Source organism: Syzygium oleosum, unplaced genomic scaffold, assembly GCF_021117445.2.
Source record: "Syzygium oleosum isolate NSW1041296 unplaced genomic scaffold, Sole_v2.1 Sole_v2.03, whole genome shotgun sequence".
NCBI lineage: Eukaryota > Viridiplantae > Streptophyta > Magnoliopsida > Myrtales > Myrtaceae > Syzygium > Syzygium oleosum.
In genome coordinates, this window is record NW_026607487.1 from 14,594,139 (window position 1) to 14,616,954 (window position 22,816).

Here is a 22,816-nt window from a genome sequence, read left to right on the forward strand (position 1 = left end):
TGGTGAGTTGACTTCTTTCTTGATAAACATATTAATAGACAGAATGTCTTTATCTAGTGATAATGGACTGAACAGTTGTTCAACACAAGAAGATGCTTAGTAGTAAGATATGAGCACCTGACCACCTATACAAGCATGAACTGCAATTGTAGTCTGTGATAGCTCTCTGTTACTCCAATATGCGTTACATCTTCACCTTATCCTCCTTTTAGTCCCATAATTTCAACGATAACTTGAAGCCACTCACTTGAAAATGCGGTTTAGAGTGGCTGCGAGTCGAACCCCCCCTTTAGCTAACCGAAGATGAACGGTTGGTAAACGGGACAGGAAATATGCATCTGCGAGATAATAGCATGCTTATCGTTAGTCATTTGCTATGAAGACTGTCTGAAGAATCTTCCAACTATTAGCAGTAGAATCGTGTACCTTTTAATACCGAACCTTCACTCACACCTTCATATGCCCACTGACAGGCTGCGGTGATACTTTCGGATGCATATCTGTGACATTCATTCATTCTCATCCAGTGTATGATAGATAAAATTTGCTGACTTAGAACAAATTTATGAAACATGTGATAGTTGATGATGGAAACATCGACAATTCTTCAACAGATTGTAGAATTATTTTTTTTCTCTAGTGTGGTTATTTAACGTACGTGTCTGGGCAAGGTGGCTTGGTAGAACTGCAGGTCTCCCAGTCTTTAACTTGATCTGCCCATTCATTCTGTCATTGAACATCACAAAGTAAGAAAAGAAATGTCCATCTCAGTGCATTCAACTCTCGAAAAAATAATAAAGTTCATTCGATAGATCTGCAAAGTTGCATATGTTAGAGACCGTGATGTTCTGCTGAATCGCGTCGACAAGGCCGTCTACGTTGGAGCTGTAGTATCTTTCTTCGGCTGTCTCAATTATATTATTATCCCAAACCTGCACAATTCACAAGTTCAATCGCAATTCTGCCGTAGCATTAAACTTTAGCATATATGGAGTTTGCATACATGGTGGAGGACTTGTTTCTGGGTGTACCAGCGGACGTCAATGGTGTTGGCCCCTCTGTCTGAGGTGAAGCCTACATGCAGAGGCTGCACATAACATGGCATAACAATAAACTTAGATGGTGGTGCGTTTCGTGATATAGAATACACGCATATATGTCCATACAATGCCGCATCTCGTTTTAGGAAGCTGTGTACCTGATGAATGTCTCCCATGAAATGAGAGAGAAACATGAGTGCTTCTGTAAGATTATCTGTTGCAAGTTCAAAGGAGGAGTTGCTTAGTGAGATCGACCAGACAAAATACGAGAAAAAGACTGGGGGAACGATGATTAAATAAATCTTACATGCAGCTCGAATAGAATTGCTTCCATAATCAAGAAGCTGGGAGGTGTAATTGTTGATGGCTCCTGCAACACACCGTCCCTTCTCTCCATTGTCATCCTTGCAGTCCCCTGCACACGTAAAGCCAATTCTCAGGCTCTTGATGATTCTTAGGACACTCACCGTTCTGGTACTTTCGAAACTACATTCGTTCAAGAGATAGAGAGACGACAAAATCACGGTCTAGTTCCTTGGGTGACATATCTTGAGTATGTCCAGGCTATAAAACTACATGCAAACAGTTCTGATGGAAGAAGTCTGCTTTTTTAAGGGAAAAATTATCCTGTGAACTTAGTACATATACTAAACTGAATATGAATCGTCTAATTTGGTCGGTTCCCTGTCCGATCTGGTCTAGGTTCAGTTCAGTACATATACCACACTCACGTAAAGACTTCTCTTTACAAGAGGGATTGTGTCGTTTTGACCTCAAACGTAATCAAAGCCACCGTTGCTGTGGCATAAATTTAATCTTGGCGACTTTTTGTCATGTAAAGATATCGAAGATTGATCTTTCGTTTCATCCATGTGTTTCTACTCTTTCTACAACATTAACAAGAAATTCTAGGAGTGGCCTGGTAAGGGAAAACGATTCAACCACAGACAAAGGGGAGAGACAAAAAAGGGAGTTGTGGTAGTAATGACATACTGCTGTACTGGTACTTGCAGAGGTTGTCGGGCGTATTGATATAGTGAAGCTCTGAGGACCAGCGATAACGGAACTTCACTCGGTCCGCCCACGCGCACACGCTCGCCAAGTCCTCTGCCGACTCCGGCAGCAGTTGCTTCACCGCGTCCGCCGCGGCTCCGGTCAACCGAGACTGTCCACGACAAAATCCCGAAACCCGTACAGACTTAAACTATAACCATAAAGCACAACGCGCTGAGCGAGCCCATTTGCGCTGTTACAGATGAACTCACCTCAGCAATCTTGCAAATGGTATAGTGCCCATCAATCCCCCAGCCGTGAGCAACTCGAAGGATCGACATTGCCAGCACGAAAGCCGCCATTTGAGCTCTGTGGCGCTCCATTTTCTTTACCTGGGAAGCAACAGGCAATGTGGGACTCAAGACTGACTCACCTTATATGCTGCTGTGATTGTGATTCGTGTTGTCATATATAAGGGAACTGGAAGATAAAAAAGGAGAAAGCCGAAAAGGAAAGAGCCCCTCCTTTAACGGTTCCGGGTGCTGGGGTTGGTGTGAACTGTACGACTGAGCAATCTCATGGATTGCTGCTGCGTGCCCCATCAAATGTCTTGATACAGACATCAATGCTGTCCATTTTCGTGCATGCTACCAGACAAATATGGCAATGGATCTTCACATATTACAGATTCTTTTCTTTTTGTGACGATGGAGCGAAACCCATTAAGTAAATAAATCCGGGTCCATTCAGATATGTCATTAACTTGATGAATCAGATAGGGTTGATTTGCGCTTTAGCGATGTCATGCAGTTGCCCTTACGAAACTTAGTTCACGAGTACGACATGATTACGTGGTTGGGAAGGTAAGGAGTCGCGTTGAAGTGTCGGATTTGAGGGACTGAAGGAACGTCGCCATACCTGTGGGCTCTTAAAGTGACAACTGATGCCGGTTCTTCGGCGAAAGGGATTCTGTCTTCATGGACTTGATTTTATTACAAGATCTTAATGATCTTAAGAAAGGAAAACGTGTGTGGGCTGTTGTTTCCTCCAATGCATGCGTGTAGAAATGGCAAATTTGAAACGGGAAAAAGAAGAAAGAAATCAAGGCAATAGGATTTCCATTTCTTACCCTTTCCATCTCTTGTTTCTTAGTTTTTCGTGCACGAAGACCGAATCTATCCCTTCAATCATATTGAAAGTAGGCCATTCATGTCCAGACCGGAAAAAGCTTAACGAAGAAATCATCTCATTTTGATCCTATCCCAAAATGTCGAAGAACACTTGTCTCTATTGGTGCATAATATCTTTCCACAAAACTTGGAATATTGCGTTTGAAATTCCAAACATCAAAACATGGGTTTGGCCCAACAAATCTCGGGACGTGCTGGCCCATGGCACGGTCCACTCAGAAAACGGGTCGGGCCTGGCATGGCAAACTACAGTGCCATGGCCCATCAGTGCGTTGGAAATGTCATTCGACTCTCTCTCTCCTTCAACTTATGCGATTAGTGCTCATCACATGGGTCATCGAACTTCTAATTTGTGCAACTGAATCTTTTAAATGGTACAATTTGTGCATTCGAATTCTTGGTCGTCAATACAATTATAAACTACTCACATTGTTGCTGACATGGTCATTTTATGTTAAAATAAAGAACACGAAATTATGTGAAAATCTTAACAATTGTTTGTTCAATCATGAGTAAAAGTTCTTAGAAGATGAAGAGAAGAACTAATACAAACGATAGAGGAACACAAGGTGGAATTTCTAGAGGTGCGCACCGGTCCAAGGTGGACCCTAGAACCGAACCGGCGAACCGACCCCAACCAAACCCATTTTAACTATATTTGTTATTTGTTTTGTTTTTAGGTGACCATAATTCATATTTTATGTTATGTTTTTTGAACTTTTTATTGTTTTTTTTTTACGTGCTCTTCTTTTATGGGTTGATGCTTTTGGTAAGTGGAGATTTTGTTGTTGCTGCTTTAGAGAAAAATGACACAAATGGTCCTTAAATTTTGGTCCAATGTCTAGTGCCGTCCCTAAACTTTTAATTTGCTCAACTTGATTACCAAACTTTAACTTAATGTGCAATGCGGTCGCTGAATTTTTAATTTGTTCAACGTGGTCTCTAAACTTTTTTTACATACTCAATTTCAGTCTATGGACAATATGAAAATGTTCAGTGTTGTTATTTCATTAATTGAAGTTCGCGGAATTTGCCGATTTGGCTTCTAATGTGACACGATTGAACAGTGAACAAGAAAAAATTACAAGTGGATTATCTACATAAGATATTCAACTCAAATTAAGATATAACAATCCTTTTAATTTGTTCAATTTGGAAAAAAATTATTATTCATGTTATTCAATGACGTGGATTATTCAAGGTTGGACTGGCCCAACCCTAAAACTGCCCAACCGTAGGAATTTCCTACACAACTTTAGGACACTAAAACTTAGTTCATTTACTTAATAGAAGTCTAAAGTATCGAAAAAGAGATATATATTAGAGACATAAATAATTAAACATAGATCATGTAGGAGTGAAAGCTAATCTATTACAATTTGTATAAATTGTAACATGAAAACTTGTCAAATAAGATGCTTAATTTACCTAAAAAAGAAAATTGACGGGTCGTGCCAGGCACAGGCCCAACCTTGCCCGAGATCGGCAAACGCTGTTGGTTAGTCGTAGGTAGCTCTGTGGTACTTGTTAATAGTTTTTTATTTCTTTTAGCAAAAAAAATAGTTTCTTTTATTTCAATTTCAAATATTTTTAATTACTTCTTCTATCATCTTTTTATTAGACTTAATCACTAGACTAAACACTTTTCCCTTTATAAGTAAGGTCATGGCAGTGTAATTATTTGTATCGATTCCAAACACTTGATTATATTCTACAAGTTACAGGACTCGACGTCATAAATTAAAAGATTGAGAGTTCAATTATAAAAATAAAGTAAATTGAAACAAAAAAAACATAATTACCCCATCAAAAAAATTAGATATAACAAAGTGTTTTGACCCAAAAACATATTATGCTAAAATGATTTTGTTGTGAAAAACATTGGGCTATATTTTCGGTAAAGTTCCTCTAATCGTGCTTCTAATTTATGAGTTACAGCTTATATTATTGACATTACCCGTATGAAAATTCAACTAGAACTAAAGGTAGGTAATGCCAATTCATTCAATCAACCAATAAAATAACTAATTGGAGAAAATTTCCTTCAATTAGGGATGGGGGAAACCCTAGCTATATTGGTGAACAAACGATAGAACGCACACAAGGGCTGATGTACACTAGAACATTATTACGTGGAGCTGTAACTAAGTACAAAATATGTCATAAAACGTCCTAAAAATATTTACAACATTATGATGCTTCGTGATCTAAAGTTCAAGTGCCATGACTTTACTATACATTGGTGTACTTCTGAAATTTCCTGAAAGCTAAGTATATACTAACGGCAAAAACCCCATTGTTGCACCGACATGAAGTACTTCATCTCCATCTTCGTAGATAGCAAGCCAGGCAATAATCAGCTACAAAAGCTAACCTTAATTTTGCCATTTTGAGAGGAGTGGTTGTTGATCATTAAACCTTTTTTTATTTAATTATTCCTAGCACTTACTTTATGGTACTCCATTATGTTACCAAAATAAATCAAGAGATAAAGAAGTTGTACAATTAAGTGCGCATAATTAGAATTGTTAATGATAGAAAAGAGCAAGGCTTTGATTGTTGGCTTGGTGATGGGGACGTTAAGTCCAATTTTCAATGACCTCCTACCTAATACAAAGCTGACAGGTGGACCGCACTAATCAATTTCGTGCTTGTTGTCATAGTCCACATTGTTTTTTGGACCTTTTCTTTTTCTTTTTAATTTGCGCCTCTTTTGGGAGTAGTTAGTCAATGATTAATAATTAATATAAGTTTTTAATTATTACAATCGTGGCCAACCTATTTGCTCCAAATCTCTATAGAATTGAGGGTCGATCATGATGGTTATTAGGGGTAATCGATTTTAGAGTGGGTCAATTCCTGCTCTGAAACTAGACATGATAGGACCGTTTCCCTGTTCATGAAATTGGGAACTGACTATTTTCATCTGGGAACTTGATCAATCAATCTGGTTCGGTTCCTTAGATGGACCGGAACCGACTATGCAGAATTTTTATATTAATTTTTGTTTCTTCAATTATGATTGCCACCAGAATCGTATTGTTCTTTTATTAGATAGAAAGATTATTACAACTTACAAGGTTGTCATACGAGCCTATACACGGATCATGCACCGAGAAGTGTCACTATTCATCTGAAGTATTGCGTGCTACATAGTAAGTGCCACTGTTCATCGGAAGTATTGCGTGGTTCATAGATTAACACAAATACGCTCCTAGAGAACAATGATCAATGAAGTTACATCCGCATGCGGTAACATCACTACTAGTGCCAACCTCTTTCAGTCATCCGATGCCTATGTGCTTCTACAATAATGTGTATTAAGGAAAACGATGTACTCTTTAGTTTGAAAGAGAAACATAATTACAAAAGAAGAAGAAGAAGAAGAAGAAGAATATCAAGGTATTCCAGCCTAGTCCAATCAGTCTAGCTGTGTACAAGGAACCGGGAGCCGGATCAGTTATTCTCAATTACAAATTTTGGGAATTAGGAACCGGTTAGTCCGTCTGTTTTCCAAGTTGGATCGAGATTGGTACTCATCCCTAATAGCTATTATCGTGGTTTGGCTTAATGATAGGCTAAGATATCTTCATCCATGAACAATTTTGAGGGTGCACGAGTTTAAAATAAGAAGGACAAACGCACTTGCTAATGCATGGGACCAACCTCATGGCCCTTGTTTGGCAGTGGGACAAACCCTGGAGATGGCAAGCCTCAAAAGCATATTCCTCCCTACTTTTGATTCTTTCTTTGATGCAAAAACCCCCCCACGAGGGAGCATCCCAAATGTGCCTCAACAGCGCTGTCGTGAAATTGAACTCTCTTTTAGGACCACCATCTTTATGTTATTGGCTACTCTTAAGGAAATCTCAAGAGCAAAACTATTTTTTTAGGGCAAAGAGAAAATTCGAACTATCTCTACTTGCGCCACTTGTAGCTGATAAGCTCCCTTGCAAGGGTGCAGCACGGGTATCACGATTGCATCGGATAAGTCCCGAAAGTTGCGCATGGGGTTATTAATTGCACAGGTTTACGAAGTGAAGAGCTCCAAGCCAGACGCAATGTTGTCGTAAGGCAAACAAAAAAAAAAATATTTGTAGATGTAGGTTTTATAATCAATACGAGAAGATTAGCTCAAGCTCAATTGATGAGGTAGGGACCTCAGAATTGAGCACTAGCAAAAGCATCGTTTCGAAAATTGGGTTAAGTACATTTTTATTCAATTTATTAGAGATGTTTTATTTTTTGGAATGGAATGTGAGTTGTTCTTGATACTGCCTTTTGAGGATATATATAGGCAAAACCTATACATATTATCCTTTTTCGATAAGGTTTCTCCCCTCTTTTTTTTTTTTTTGCTTCTTTATCCTCTTTTTTATGCTTCTTGATATAGTGCTTTTGAAGACAAAGCATTTGCATCGTGTGGTTGACATACAAAAAGAAAAAAAAAAAAGCTTTTCGCACAATTAGGTAAGGCACGTAAAGAGCATTTGAGTTCATTTCTCATTTGGAAATGGTTGACCAAAACCGATACGCGATATTCATCATTCCTATTAATACATTTGAATTAGCCTTTCACGGTGGCAACTCGTCATTATATCTCCATTTATATAAGCATATTATAGGAGGCTAGCCCTAGGCATTACCTCCAATGAATGCCTAGTGAGATTTTAAAAGGATAAGCCGAGTTGGTAGATTCCGAGCCTCTCGTTTCCTTCCTCACGAGAAATTTCCCTTGGCAAGTTACGAGAGTGTGTCCTCAAAAAACAATATGTTCCTCGTGCTTACGCACGTCACTATTTTGAAAATTAAAATTGAGACAAGTGCACTACAAGTCCTAAAACTTGTCACAAAAGTGCGTTTGAGTCCTAAAACTTGCAAAAAGTTCAATCGAGTCCTAAAACTTGTAACAAAAGTGCATTTGAGTCCTAAAGTTAACACCGTTAAATTTATTAACGGAAAACGCTGACGTGGCGCTGACGTGGCGCTTATTAATCATTTCTCTCTCCTACGTGGAAAATGGTTTAAGCAAAAATGTCAACGTATGCAAAACGACGTCGTTTTTGGACGTCCCCCTTTCTTCTTGAACGTCTCTCTTTCCTTTCCCCTGCGTCGTCTCCTTCCTTCTTCCTTCTGAACGTCTCTCTGAACCGTATGCTCCGATTCAACCTCTGCCGGAACAACATCTCTTCTTCTTCTTCTTCTTCTCAAATCGATGTCCTCTGAACCCTAAGCCCAGAGTCGTCGTCGTCCTTCTCTCCCTCTATACGAAATTAACATTTGGTCTCCCTTTGAACCCTAAGCCCCAAATCAAGTTCGACGATCTCGAGTTCCCTCGTGATTTGGGTCTCCTCGCGAGTTGGAGTTCGACGCCCATCGTCATCTGGAGTTTAATCGTGATCTGAAGTTCGTAGAGTTCGAGTTCGAGTTCGAGTTCTCTTCTTTGTCGATAGCGAGTTTGTGCGAAGACCTGTCCTGCGGGAGTCTCGACGGTGGATCGAGCGGCTTCGACGATGGAGACGGCGACGGCGACGGGGACTCCTCCTCGCGCAAGTATTGCTCTCTGCATTATAGCATTTGGGTATCGAGCGACGTGTGTTTCTATTCCAGTTCGGTTAGGACCTGCGTGTTCGGAGCGATTCGATTTGCGCTGCGATTTGCGATGAGGTAGGGTAGGGTAGGATAGCTGTTTGCCCGAAGGCGCTCTCAAGTTGATGCACAATCAACTATTAGCAGTCATCCTCCGTCCTCATTATAATGCTTAAACCTCTACCGAAGAGCATGATGAGTCAACTGAGAGTGATGGAAACTCAAAGTGCTGCTTCCGATATCTTCATAATTGATTCAGTAGACATGGGTTAGATTTTCCATTGATTGTAGAAGTTTAGGTTACCTGGGATCAGTAGACATAAATTCAACTCCGGAGTGTGCTGATGTACGCACCCTTCTCGTAGTAGCCAAATCATGCTATCCTATTTCGGAATGTGAATCAGCTACTTCTCCATTGGTCATTGCAAGTTTAGAAAACTTTGTGCAGCAGAATGTGTTCTTCATCATCTGATTCGGTCATCGGTCTTGCTCCAAATATTTTATCTCTGCACTATTTTTTTTTTACTTTTCACATGTTCATTATTTTTGCAAGATTCTTTTCTGCTATGAAGTTCTAGGAGCTGCTTCAATGGCAAAGGCACATCCCCAAGCCAGTGCACAACCTCGGCAATTAAGAACTTGTCCTCGAAAGCATGTTGCTGTAAAGCGAAAGGCACCATTACAACCCAAGGCTAGTTCCCAACCTCAGTCATATCATGCTACAACAGCTCAAAAACATGGTGTAAAGCGAACAACACCGTCACAACCCCAAGCGAGTTCTCAGCCTCAGTCATCTCATGCTACAACAGCTCCTCGAAAGCATATTGCGGTGAAGCCAAAGCCACTATCACAACCATAGGCCAGTCCCAGCCTCAGTCATCTCAGGCTATAACAACTCCTCCAAAGCCTATTGTTGTAGGACCATATATGGAAAAGCCCAAGAATTATGAATAATGTGAAGGTCGAACCTGCTCGACCTCCAAAGACCATATAATTGGATTGACATATTTGCTAAAAATGGTTTTTTTACGTGAATTTATGTCAATTATCAGCTGGTTTTTTGTATGAGACATGTAGCTTTGTTTGTTCGGAACTTGGCAGACAACTTTTGGACAACTTTTGGTCTAAGCCTAATCAAGTTTCTATTTTTTTAGGTGAATTTATGTCATTTTCGCTAAGCTAATGCAGGCATTTGTTGAACAGAAGCTTTTGTTCTCGATCATTAATCAGTATGTTGAGTATCAGATAGTGCTTGAGTTGCTACTTGCCTTTAGTACACTGAAAGTGCAGACATTTTGTTGAACAGAATATTCATCATCAATCGTTATCAGTACGCGCAGTATCAAAGAGTGCTCGAGTTGCTATTTGTCTGCTATAGCCTGATTTTTGTGTTTCTGCTCAACTTGGGCTTGTACGAGCAGTTGTATAGAACAACATGTAAACGAGAGTTATCTAGACAGAATTTAGATACATGTCAGGGTGTGGGAATCGGAATGCGATGCACCAATTTGTTAGAACAACATGTAAACGATAGTTTTCTATGTTTGGGAAAGCCTAGTTTAGGTGTATAAATGTATACTCATTATGTTTAAGAATACGTTAGCACCAACTTTGGCCAATGACAATGTTATTAAATTGCATGAGTGCATGGTTGGTTGATCAGATTGCCTATTTTGGCCATCCAAGATCGAAGTTCAGATTGCGAACAAACTAATCGAACATAACAATCGAAAAATAGGGTAATCTTGAACATTGTTATATGATCAACAGGGACATAATCCATGATAACATTAGATTTCATTCCCATCTCAATTACCCACAACTAGTCTTACAAACTTACAAACTTAGAAACAAGGTACTATGGAAGACTTAGAAAATTCCCACACGAAGAAATCGCAGCAACCCGGACCATCAAACTTAGCACATCCATGAAACCTTCTTCCTGCGTTTTTCCTTGTCTTTGCTGTAAGAATTGGTGATTGAAGACCACAATAGCATGTTGGCTCCGACTCGACCTCATTAGGAGTTACAACACTTGATTCAGATGTTGGCACTCTCATTCTTCTAGTCGTCATATTATAAGAACCTAATTGAATTATATTACCTGTATTTTGATTCTTTCCAGATATAAGTATATTATCAGTATCTTCAGACAACAAACTACATTAGCACAATCTTTCTCAAAATGGTTCATGCTTGGCATCATATGTCAATTGAGAAGAAACTCTAGAAAACGATAACAAAGTCGAAAATTTCATATATAATTAGGAAGAATCTGACAGACAGTATACACCACAAAAAGGGGGGAAGAACAGTATTGGTGCCAAAACTTGTGTACGGAGGCCACTTTGGTGCCAAAAGTTTCATTTGGATCACTTAAGTGCCAAAAGTTTACGCCGACGATCACTTAAGTGCCAAATCGGAGAAAAAACGATCACTTAAGTGCCAACGGCGAGAAATTCCGACCAAATTTAATACGTGGCTTTTATATTTAAATTTTAATGACACATGGCATTTCCATATGTATAATTCAATTTTTTAAATATTTTTTTCTGATTTTTTTCTTTTTTCTTTTTTCTTTTCTTTTTTCATTTCTGTCTTCTTCTTCTTCTTCTACCATGGCCGGTGGGCTGGAGGCCAACCACCGGCCATGGCCGGCCTCGCCGGGCGTCGCCTTCCTCCGGGCGAGGCCCGGCGAGGCAGCCGTGGCCTCGGCGAGGGCCGGCCGGCCTCGCCGGATCTGGCGAGGCGAGCCCTCGCCGGGGCTCGCCCTGCCCAGGCGACCTCGACCCTCGCCTGGGCAGGGCGAGCCCCGGTGAGGGCTCGCCTCGCCAGATCCGGCGAGGCCGGCCCTCGCTGAGGCCACGGCTGCCTCGCCGGGCCTCGCCTGGAGGAAGGCGACACCCGGCGAGGCCGGCCATGGCCGGTGGCCGGACGCCGGCCATCGGAAATAAGAAGAAAGAAAAGAAAAAAAAAGAAAAGAAAGGAAAAAAGAAAGAAAAGGAAAAAAAAGAAAAGAAATGCCACATCACCCTCCGGCGAGCCACATCAGCCTCCGGCGAGCCACATCAGCCTCCAGCGAGCCACATCACCCTCCGGCGAGCCACATCAGCCTCCAGCGAGCCACATCAGCTTGAGAAATTAATAAAAAAATGCCACGTCGGATTTCCGGCGAAGTGGCACTTAAGTGATCGTTTTTCACAACTTTTAGCACTTAAGTGATCCGATTGAAACTTTTGGCACCAAAGTGGCCTCCGTACACAAGTTTTGGCACCAATGCTGTTCTTACCCCCCACAAAAAGTATATCAAAATTCCTCAATCTTTCGACACACAAAATTTCCACCATATGGTAAAGCAACTCACTAATAAGGACCAGAAGAGAAACATTTGAAGCTAATATCACGAGTCAAGGCTCAGCTCTACATAAACCAATCAAAAACTCGAGACAAGAACCATTTCTCATGCGGTCGTGAACTGAAATTAGAAACCCAAGCAGCTATCCTACCCTACCTCATCGCAAATCACAACGCAAATTAAGGGTCAAAGCATAGTGGACTTCTTATCTGTTTGAACTTCATGTATTGAAAACAGGAGTCAAAGTTCAATCTCAATTTCACAAAGAATCTTACTGCGAGAAAGGTGTGTACATCAGCACACTCCGAAGCTGAATTTATGTCTACTGATCCCAAGTAACCTAAACTTCTACAATCAATGGAAAATCTAACACATGTCTACTGAATCAATTATGAAGATATCGGAAGCAGCACTTTGAGTTTCCATCACTCTCAGTTGACTCATCATGCTCTTCGGTAGAGGTTTAAGCATTATAATGAGGACGGAGGATGACTACTAATAGTTGATTGTGCATCAACTTGAGAGCGCCTTCGGGCAAACAGCTATCCTACCCTACCCTACCTCATCGCAAATCGCAGCGCAAATCGAATCGCTCCAAACACGCAGGTCCTAACCAAACTGGAATAGAAACACACGCCGCTCGATACCAAAATGCTATAATGCAGAGAGCAATACCTGCGCGAGGAGGAGTCCCCGTCGCCGTCGCCGTCTCCATCGTCGAAGCCGCTCGATCCGCCGTCGAGACTTCCGCAGGACAGGTCTTCGCACGAACTCGCTATCGACAAAGAAGAGAACTCGAACTCGAACTCTACGAACTTCAGATCACGATTAAACTCCAGATGACGATAGGCGTCGAACTCCAGCTCGCGAGGAGACCCAAATCACGAGGGAACTCGAGATCGTCGAACTTGATTTGGGGCTTAGGGTTCAAAGGGAGACCAAGTGTTAATTTCGTTTAGATGGAGAGAAAGACGACGACGACTCTGGGCTTAGGGTTCAGAGGACATCGATTTGAGAAGAAGAAGAAGAAGAGATGTTGTTCCGGCAGAGGTTGAATCGGAGCATACGGTTCAGAGAGACGTTCAGAAGGAAGAAGGAAGGAGACGACGCAGGGGAAAGGAAAGAGAGACGTTCAAGAAGAAAGGGGGACGTCCAAAAACGACGTCGTTTTGCATACGTTGACATTTTTGCTTAAACCATTTTCCACGTAGGAGAGAGAAATGATTAATAAGCGCCACGTCAGCGTTTTCCGTTAACAAATTTAACGGTGTTAACTTTAGGACTCAAATGCACTTTTGTTACAAGTTTTAGGACTCGATTGAATTTTTTGCAAATTTTAGGATTCAAACGCATTTTTGTGACAAGTTTTAGGACTTATAGTGCACTTGTCCAATTAAAATTTCTTACCTGGATATGTACGGTTCAATAAGCCCCAAAATTATATACGGTGCAACATTTATTAAAAACTGATGGCTGCTCAGTACCTCAGGAGTTTGACCAGCCAACCATATCCCGCCACGTGTCGGTGTCTAGATGGTCGGAGCTGTCCGTAACCTGAAAACCATAAATTTGATCCGTCCCGCTGGCATACCGAAATTATTATAGGGTCAGATTTTGCGCTCGTTTCTGGAAAACTCATCGTACGACAAAATGACGTAGCCTCACGCCACTGCATCCATCTCCAAAATGTTAAATAAAGACCCCCTCGCCCCTTTTCTGACATGGACGGGAAAGTCCCGCAACGCACGACCAATCATCGCCTTCCACGTCATCCCCCATGAACCGGGTCTTAATATTTTTTTTTGGGGAAAATTTCAAACCAGTACCCAAAGTGAGGTCATTTTCTAAAAAAAGAGTTCAAAGAGGACATAATATCAAATAAAGGCTTAAAGTGTCAAATCAGTCTCAAATAGGGACTCGAAATGCTCAATTAATCTCAAATGAGGGCCTGAGTTCGCCGGTCAAATGCTCACCGACCGGTGAACAGAGGTCCTTACTTGAGACTAATTGGGCACTTCGGATCCCTATTTAAAATTAATTTGGCATTTTAGGCCCTTATTTGATATTATGTCCACTTTAGACCTTTTTTTGATAAAATGACCCACTTTGAGGCTGTGTTCGTTTGAGGAAAAATATTTTTCCGGAAAATATTTTTCACGTTTTCCGGTGTTCGGGGGCGGAAAATGTTTTCCGTGGGAAAACATTTTCCTTCCCCACCCCCAAATCCTTCATTGTTTTGAGGAAAATGATTTCCTCTTTTCACAAAGAGAAAATCATTTTCCCCCAAATTGAAGGCAAAATTGCCCATGGGAGGGAAAATATTTTCCGTGGGAGAGGAAGTTGATTGCCGGTCACCACCGTTGGCCGCCGGTCGCTGGCCGCCCGCCGGTCATTCAATATTCAATGACTAGTTGTTTTATTATCCATTCTTGTGCGACCAGAGTGGGGACAGGATTGTTGTAAAGGTGAGGATCTCTAACTCATCGGCCGCTCGCTTATACTTTGATCACTTCATTTTCAGGCTGCCAAACAACGAGGTCTGTTTATCAACTACATCTTGCTATATCATACTAGATCTTGTCTTGGCGCTGAGATATTTTTGTTACATGTTCTACAGCCTTTTTTGGAAGCAAAGGCTACGGTTGTTTGGCTAGACAAGAACTATCGTCCTATCCGTATACCACCAGAAATTAGATCTAAGTTTGTCCAATTCGTTCGTCATGAGGAGGCCAACTGATGTGCAGAAGAAGTGGCGATAGAGTACTTGGTTAAAGACCCCTCCCTTTTGCTGAGACCCCTCGTTTGAGCTCAAAATATGAAGACAGACAGGGAAAGGGAAAGAAAAATGCTACGAAAATTACTTTCAGGATAGACATCCACGAGGAAGAATTTTTGCACATGTCAATTCAGCTCTTTCCTTCCACACGAGCAGCTCATAGAGTTCAATTATGTTCGGAGCATACGGTGTAGTCCTTCAATCTAAACTCCTGTAGTTGGGCATCCGTGAGTCATCAACAACTGTTAGCATAAATCTGGCACTCTTCCTCGAAGAAAATCGTGACAACCTACGAACATCCAAGTGAATTATTTCTGTAATATCTGTGGTTTCTCTAACAACCATACTGAACTGCACTTTCCGTCGTTGATCAAAGTCACAGCACTTGCATACATTCAGTTCATCAGCAACATAATCACATAGTAAATTTCTTTCACTTAGAACCTTCAGGCTTCTATCGCTAATGTGCCTCAAACGCATATGCCACAATTCAGACTCTCGAACAGATGCATTCAACGTCTCCGCAGCGAATTCCGTCAATGTCTCACCTTGAAGCTCATACAGACCACTTTGCTTGATTCCTTTTATTATCACCAAGGCACCTCGAACAATTTTCAGAACTCCACATTCTGAAGAATATCGATACCCAGCTGAATTTAGGGCACTCAAGGAAATCAGATTTTTCTTCAACTCTGGAACATGTCTTACTCCAGTCAATGTCCACACAATACCATCATGCATTTTGATTCTAACATCACCAATACTAATAACATCGCACTTTGCATTGTTCCCCAACTGTACTTTACTACTATCCGTGCACTGATAAGTAGTAAACCAGTTCCTGTTTGGTGTAGTGTGAAAAGATCAACCATAATCCATAATCCATCCATCAAACGATGAATCATCAGTGACAGACAAGACATAATCAGAATCATCCAAATTACTGTCTGCTATAGCAGCAACATCATCCGCAGACGCAACTCTAATTTCCTTACTCTTGTCATTTTTCAGCTTAAAGCAATCCCTTCTAAGATTCCCCATCTTACCACAACTCCAAGAGACAACACCACCAGTCCTAAACTCACTATGTCTATTTGAGTTCATACTCCTCCTACTAACACGTGTACCGGTTCTTCCTCTATTTTCATCTACTAAAGCAGCAGATACATATTCACCATATTCTCTTCTACAGATGTCTTCACTCAGAATTAAATCTCGAACACCATTAAACGTCAAACTTGTCGACCCAAAGGAATTACTAACAGCAGTAACAGTAGTATTCCAACTATTATGCAATGAGGATAATAGAATCAAATCACGTACCTCATCTTCAAAGTCAATATCAACTTAACTCAATTGACTAACGATCACATTGAATTCATTAACATGATCAATAACTAACGCACATTTGCTCATCTTCAAATTAAACAGACGTCGTATCAAGTAGACTTTGTTGATTGCAGAGGGCTTCTCGTACATGTCCGACGGGGCTTTCATCAAACCCGTAGTGGTTTTCTCATTCGCGATGTTAAACGCGACGTTACGAACCAACGTCAGCTGAATAACACCCAAAGCTTGTCTATCCAACAATTCCCAATCAGCTTGCTTTATCGTCTCTGGCTTCTCCCCAGACAGGGGCAAGTGCAATTTCATCTGATATAGATAATCCTCAATCTGCATCTTCCAGAAACCAAAGTCATTCCCATCAAATCTGTCGATTTTCACTTTTCCTTCTTCTGCCGCCATCGATTCGCTTCAACTCAGCCAAACTTAGCTCTCATACTAATTGTTGCGGAAGCCAAGCGATCGAACAATAAATTTGACAGAACAAGAAAATAAATCAGATACCAGATTTACGTGGTTTGGTCATAGTGACCTAAGTCCACGGGTAGAGCAGCACGGAATTCCACTATAGATCAAGAGATACAACAGAGATTACAACCACACTCGAGTCACTCAAGCACTTTAAGTGTTTCTCAAGCCCCAATTACACCCAATAACTCACGCAGTATTTAGCCCCGCAATTCCTCACGAAATAATTTCTCAATCTCACGAAGAAATTATACACAAATCTTACCACAAGATTTAATCGCTACAAACACTTGAACTCTTGGTATAATTCCATGGAGAAAATCCCACACCAAGCGCTTAACGAAACAGAGCTTCAAGACTCACATCAACGGCGACACTTCAAGACTTCTTTGTAACCAACGAAACAACCCACTGCCCACGGAGATAATCCAGAAGCACTCGACGAAACAGCGCTTCAATATTTCTCCCTCTCTGTTGACAGTCGCGGAATAACAAGCACTCAAGAATGTGGCACTTCGAGAATACCCCAAAGGTCTGCACCAATCTTGCGACTATCTTGACCAAAGGAGAAAACATATAATATATATACCCATGGAAGCCAACTTCAACACAGAATAGGAAAACCCACGTGACATGCTTAGCCCAACTTTCCTTTTCTGTTTTCTTTTCTTTGGCCGACTTAAAGAAAAAAAAATATCCGAATATTTTCTTTCTTCTTATTGTGAACCATGCTGACCAAGTCAAAGTCCAACATAAAGTCCATGTGGACTTTTCAGTTTGAGAACACAGAACTCCAATTCTTATACGGAATGTGCTTCAACAAACTTGGATCTATCCAAGGCCAATTACCAATTATTAATCGTGGCTTCAAAATAAAGAATTCAAGGATTGTTCATCATTCTTTATTTGGATCGGGTTTCGTACGATGGGGTCAAACTCGAGACATATTTTAACAATCTCCACCTTAGCTTGACGTTTGTGCTAAGTCACAATCGCTTCAATAGAATCCGAATTTCGCTACTACTCTTCCATAGCCCTCGATGGACTCAACAGCCATAGACATCTTTCAAGTCCAAGCCTCGTTTGAACTTCGCCAGAGCCGTGGATCTCATCAGAATACCAACTCCACATGCACCTTTAACTGCTCCACAAGGATTTTCCGATACAACCTCCTTAACTGCAGATAAAACAAAACCATCGTTGCATCCATATCTGTCAGGAGATCGAATACGCACCTTGTCAATATCAACAGTTACAGCAACTATTGGCTCAATAGGCTCCATCTCGCTATAAGCACCATATGTGTTGTGTCGATTACTTCATTAGTACTCGTTACCTCAGTAGTTTCTGGTTGCAACTCCACCTTAAGCTGAACACCGTTCAGATCCGTATGAACATTGCCACAAACATTCCTTGCCAGAAGTACTGGAGACTTGTCAAACATAACTTCTCTGCTGATAACATGTGAATTTAATTCTGGACACCACAACTTATAGCCCCGCTCACCTTGTGCATAACCTAGGAACATGCACTTTCTTGCCCTTCCATCAAGCTTACCATCACTTGCTCGAACATAACATGGACAATATTCTAATAACAAAATAATCAGTAACGTTACTTGACCACACTTCTTCGGGAGTCCGACATCCAATCGCAGTCGATGAGGATCTATTCTTCAGGTAGCTCGTCGTACTAAGCGCATCCACCAGGAATCTCTTAGCCACAACAGCACTAGAGAGCATTTTATGGGCTGTCTTTAATAACGTTTTGCTCATCAACTCTGCAACCTGTTGTGGTTCATTGGCACTAGTGCGGTGTTTCACTATGCCTTCCGTCATGCAGAATTCGTTTAACAGCTTCGAGCAAAACTCCATACTATTGTCAGTCCGCACCTACTTGATCGTTTTACCAATCTCCTTTTCGATCAAAGCTCTCAACTGCCTGATCCTGACAATAGCATCAAACTTGTGCCTAAGCACAAACACCCAAGTCTTCATCGAGTAGTCATCAACAACTGTTAGCATAAATCTGGCACTTTTTCTCGAAGGAAATCGTGACAACCTGCGAACATCCAAGTGAATTAATTCTACAATATCCGTGGTTTCTCTAACAACCATACCGAATTGCACTTTCTGTCATTGATCTAAGTCACAGCACCTGCACACATTCAGTTCATTAGCAACATAATCACATAGCAAATTTCTTTCACTTAGAACCTTTAGGCTTCTATCGCTAATGTGCCTCAAACGCATATGCCACAATTCATACTCTCAAATAAATACATCCAATGTCTCCGCAGTGAATTCCGTCACTGTCTCACCTTGAAGCTTATACATGCCACTATGCTTGATTCCTTTCATTATTACTAAGGCACCTCGAACAATTTTCAGAACTCCACATTCTGAAGAATACCGATACCCAGCTAAATCTAGGGCACTCAAGGAAATTAGATTTTTCTTCAACTCTGGAACTTGCCTTACTCCAGTCAATGTCCACACAATGCCATCATGCATTCTGATTCTAACATCACCAATACCAATAACATTCCATTTCGCGTTGTTCCCCAAGTGTACTTTACTACTATCCATGCACTAATAAGTAGTAAACCAATTCTTGTTTGGTGTAGCGTGAAAAGAACAATCAGAATCCATAATCCATCCATCAAACGATGAATTATCAGTGACAGACAAGACATAATCAGCATCATCCAAATTACTATCTGCTATAGCAGCAACATCATCCGCAGACTCAATTCTAATTCCCTCACCCTTGTCGTTTTTCAGCTTAAAGCAATCTCTTCTAAGATGTCGTCTCTTGCCACAACTCCAACAGACAACACCACTAGTCCTAGACTTACTAAGTCTATTTGAGTTCATACTCCTCCCGCTAATACGTGTACCAGTTCTTTCTCTATTTTCACCTACTAAAGCAGCAGATACATGTTCACCAGATTTTCTTCTATGGATGTCTTCATTCATAATTAAATATCAAACGTCAAACTTGTCGATCCAGAGGAATTACTAACAGCAGTAACAGTAGTATTCCAACTATCAGACAATGAGGATAATAGAATCAAAGCACGTACCTTATCTTCAAAGTCAATATCAACTGAACTCAATTGACTAACGATCACATTGAATTCATTAACATGATCAGCAACTGACACACCTTTCGCTCATCTTCAAATTAAACAGACGTTGCATCAAGTCGACTTTGTTGATTGCAGAGAGCTTCTCGTATATGTCCGACAGGGTTTTCATCAAACCCGCAGTGGTTTTCTCATTCACGATGTTAAACGCGACATTACGAGCCAACGTCAGCCGAATAATACCCAAAGCTCATCTATCCATCAATTCTCAATCAGCTTGCTTTATCGTCTCTGGCTTCTCCCTAGACAGGGGCAAATGCAATTTCATCTGATATAGATAATTCTCAATCTGCATCTTCCAGTAACCAAAGTCATTCCCATCAAATCTGTCGATTTTCACTTTTCCTTCTTCTACCGCCATCGATTCGCTTTAACTCAGCCAAGCCTAGTTCTGATACCAATTGTTGGGGAAGCCAAGCGATCGAACAATAAATTTGACAGAACAAGAAAATAAACCGAACACCAGACTTACGTAGTTTGGTCGTAGTGACCTAAGTCCACGGGGAGAGCAACACGAAATTTCACTATAGATCAAGCGATACAACGGAGATTACAACCACACTCGAATCACTCAAACACTTTAAGTGTTTCCCAAGCCCCAATTACACCCAATAACTCACGCAGTAATTCCTCACGAAATATTCTCTCAATCTCACGAAGAAATTGTACACAAATCTTACCACAAGATTTAATTGATACAAACACTTAAACTCTTGGTATAATTCCATGGAGAAAATCCCACGCCAAGCACTCAACGTGATAGAGCTTCAAGACTCACATCAATGGCGGCACTTCAAGACTTCTTCGTAACCAACGAGACAACCCACTGCCCATGGAGATAATCCACAAGCACTCGACGAAACGGCGCTTCGATATTTCTCCCTCTCTGTCAACAATCGCGAAACAACAAGCACTCACGAATGCGGCGCTTCAAGAATACCCCAAAGGTCTGCACCAATCTTGCGACTATCTTGACCAAAGGAGAAAACATATAATATATATACCCATGGAAGCCAACTTCAACATAGAATAAGAAAACCCACGTGACATGCTTAGCCTAACTTTCCTTTTCTGTTTTCTTTTCTTTGGCCGACTTAATGAAAGAGAAAATATCCGAATATTTTCTTTCTTCTTATTCTGACCCATGCTGACCAAGTCAAAGTCCAACATAAAGCCCATGTGGACTTTTCAGTTTGAGAACAGAGACTCCAATTCTTATACGGAACGTGCTTCAACAAACTTGTATCCATCTAAGGTCGATTACCAATTATTAATCGTGGCTAAGGAAATCTGCTCTCAGCATGGGGTAAGTAAGAGGACCACGGTTTGATTCAAAATAGTTTGCAAAAATCGTACTACGAATCGACATCCATGTTTTTGTTTAACTCATTAACAGCGCGAGTGCGACATGAAAAAAAAAATCATAAGAAACGAAGTAATCAGGAGTCATAAATATTATGGTCCAGGTAACCGAAGACTTCACTGGAAACACTTTTTGTCTGTTTCACAGGACGATTCTGTTTTACTTTGAACACTTGTACACAACGCGCTGAGTGTTCCTATGCTTGCACCAACTCCTAATATATCAACTTCACACTATGGCATTTCCTAAAGTAAACCCAGGTCATAAGTTAAAAAGTTGGAAGGTAGAGAAGTCAGAGGACTTATGAGACGAATGTTGCTGCTTCTAAAAAGGGATGCACAAGAGTTGCTAGTTGTCACGAATCTTGCAAGTCTGTGTAGAAGGGAGTTTGCTTATTCCTCCATCAGGCAAAATCTCCATAAATAGGAAATCTAAGCATCAACTCTCTCTCTCTCTCTCTCTCTCTCTCTCTCTCTCTCTCTCTCTCTCTCTCTCTCTCTCTCAATCACATTTGAATCTTAGCATTGAATTGTGTTAACACATCTTATATTGGTGTTGAATTTCATGCTCCTCCTCGTCGCTCACTCTCTTCTTCTAGTTATCATCCATCAAATTTCTTTTCAATGTGTATGAGTGAATACATATTGGCAATTTATTCATCTTTGTGATGGCATATCTTCTCAATGTCTGTACGAACTAGGAAATACTGGGTTTTTGGCTGAACAAGTTACCGATTGATCATCATTAGTAATTGTATAATGTTACCATCGATTTGTTCGGTAAAAGCTTTTGGACAATTGCGCTAGTCAAATACATATCCACCCTAACTAAAGGCATTAACCAAAGCCTAGAGAGAACTTTATTTCCTGTCTCTAGCTGGTTAGGCTGGAAGGCATCTCTGTTCCCTTGAAGTGTTCCCCCAATGCGTCTGATATGTGCTCTCCTGCAATTGAAGGTTGCTCAGTGAATTTGATCTTGTTATAAACAAACGCGGAAAAACAAATTCAGAACACAAGGATTTACGTGGTTCGATCACAAGGTGATCTACGTCCACGGGCGAGGCAAGACAAGATTCCACTATAATCAAAGAGCGTACAGTTTTCAGAAGTCGAAAAACGATTTAACAAGACCTCACGGCTGACAAATCTCTTCGAAAACAAAATTCTCTCATGTTCAATGAAAAACCCTAGCCGCAGTATAAATAGTGCTCCCCAGAAAAAATTTCTCGGGGGCTACGTCCCCGAAACATTTGTTCGCTTGCTCCAGCTCGGATGGATCGCCATAGAGATTTGTTCGCTTGCTTCGAGTTGGGCCGACAGGCCCAACCCTCCGCGTCATGAACAAAATCTCAATTTTTTCTCCACTTTCGGATCGCACAAAAAATATGTCCAGTCGGGTAATGAACCGGACCGAATACATAAAATTCAAGACATATTTAACAAATCTATTTGATCTATATATAAAAAAGTACAGCAGGAGAGGACATAATATAACAATAAAGGAAATAAAAGTAAGTGAACTGCTATACAAATAGCAAAGTGGGTGACAAA

General features: G+C 40.9%; 2 protein-coding genes and 1 long non-coding RNA gene across 3 annotated transcripts in view; 2 read left to right on the forward strand and 1 right to left on the reverse strand.

Moving 5' to 3' along the window:
- The window catches only part of LOC115689802 (universal stress protein A-like protein), a 49,511-nt gene that overhangs the window by 24,364 nt on the left and 2,331 nt on the right, over window positions 1-22,816 (forward strand). The window lies entirely within an intron of this gene.
- LOC115662030 (endonuclease 2) lies at window positions 30-2,501 on the reverse strand. Its single transcript, XM_030584202.2, has 9 exons — window positions 2,306-2,501; window positions 2,034-2,205; window positions 1,348-1,455; window positions 1,199-1,254; window positions 1,004-1,087; window positions 840-932; window positions 659-726; window positions 427-500; window positions 30-338 (listed from the first exon to the last, which is right to left on the reverse strand). The coding sequence occupies exons 1-9, from the start codon at window positions 2,414-2,416 to the stop codon at window positions 244-246; spliced, it is 861 nt and encodes a 286-aa protein (XP_030440062.1). The 5' UTR covers window positions 2,417-2,501; the 3' UTR covers window positions 30-243.
- On the forward strand, window positions 14,566-15,122 carry LOC130137796 (uncharacterized). Its single transcript, XR_008816237.1, has 2 exons — window positions 14,566-14,704; window positions 14,785-15,122. It is a non-coding gene; the product is annotated as an uncharacterized LOC130137796 (long non-coding RNA).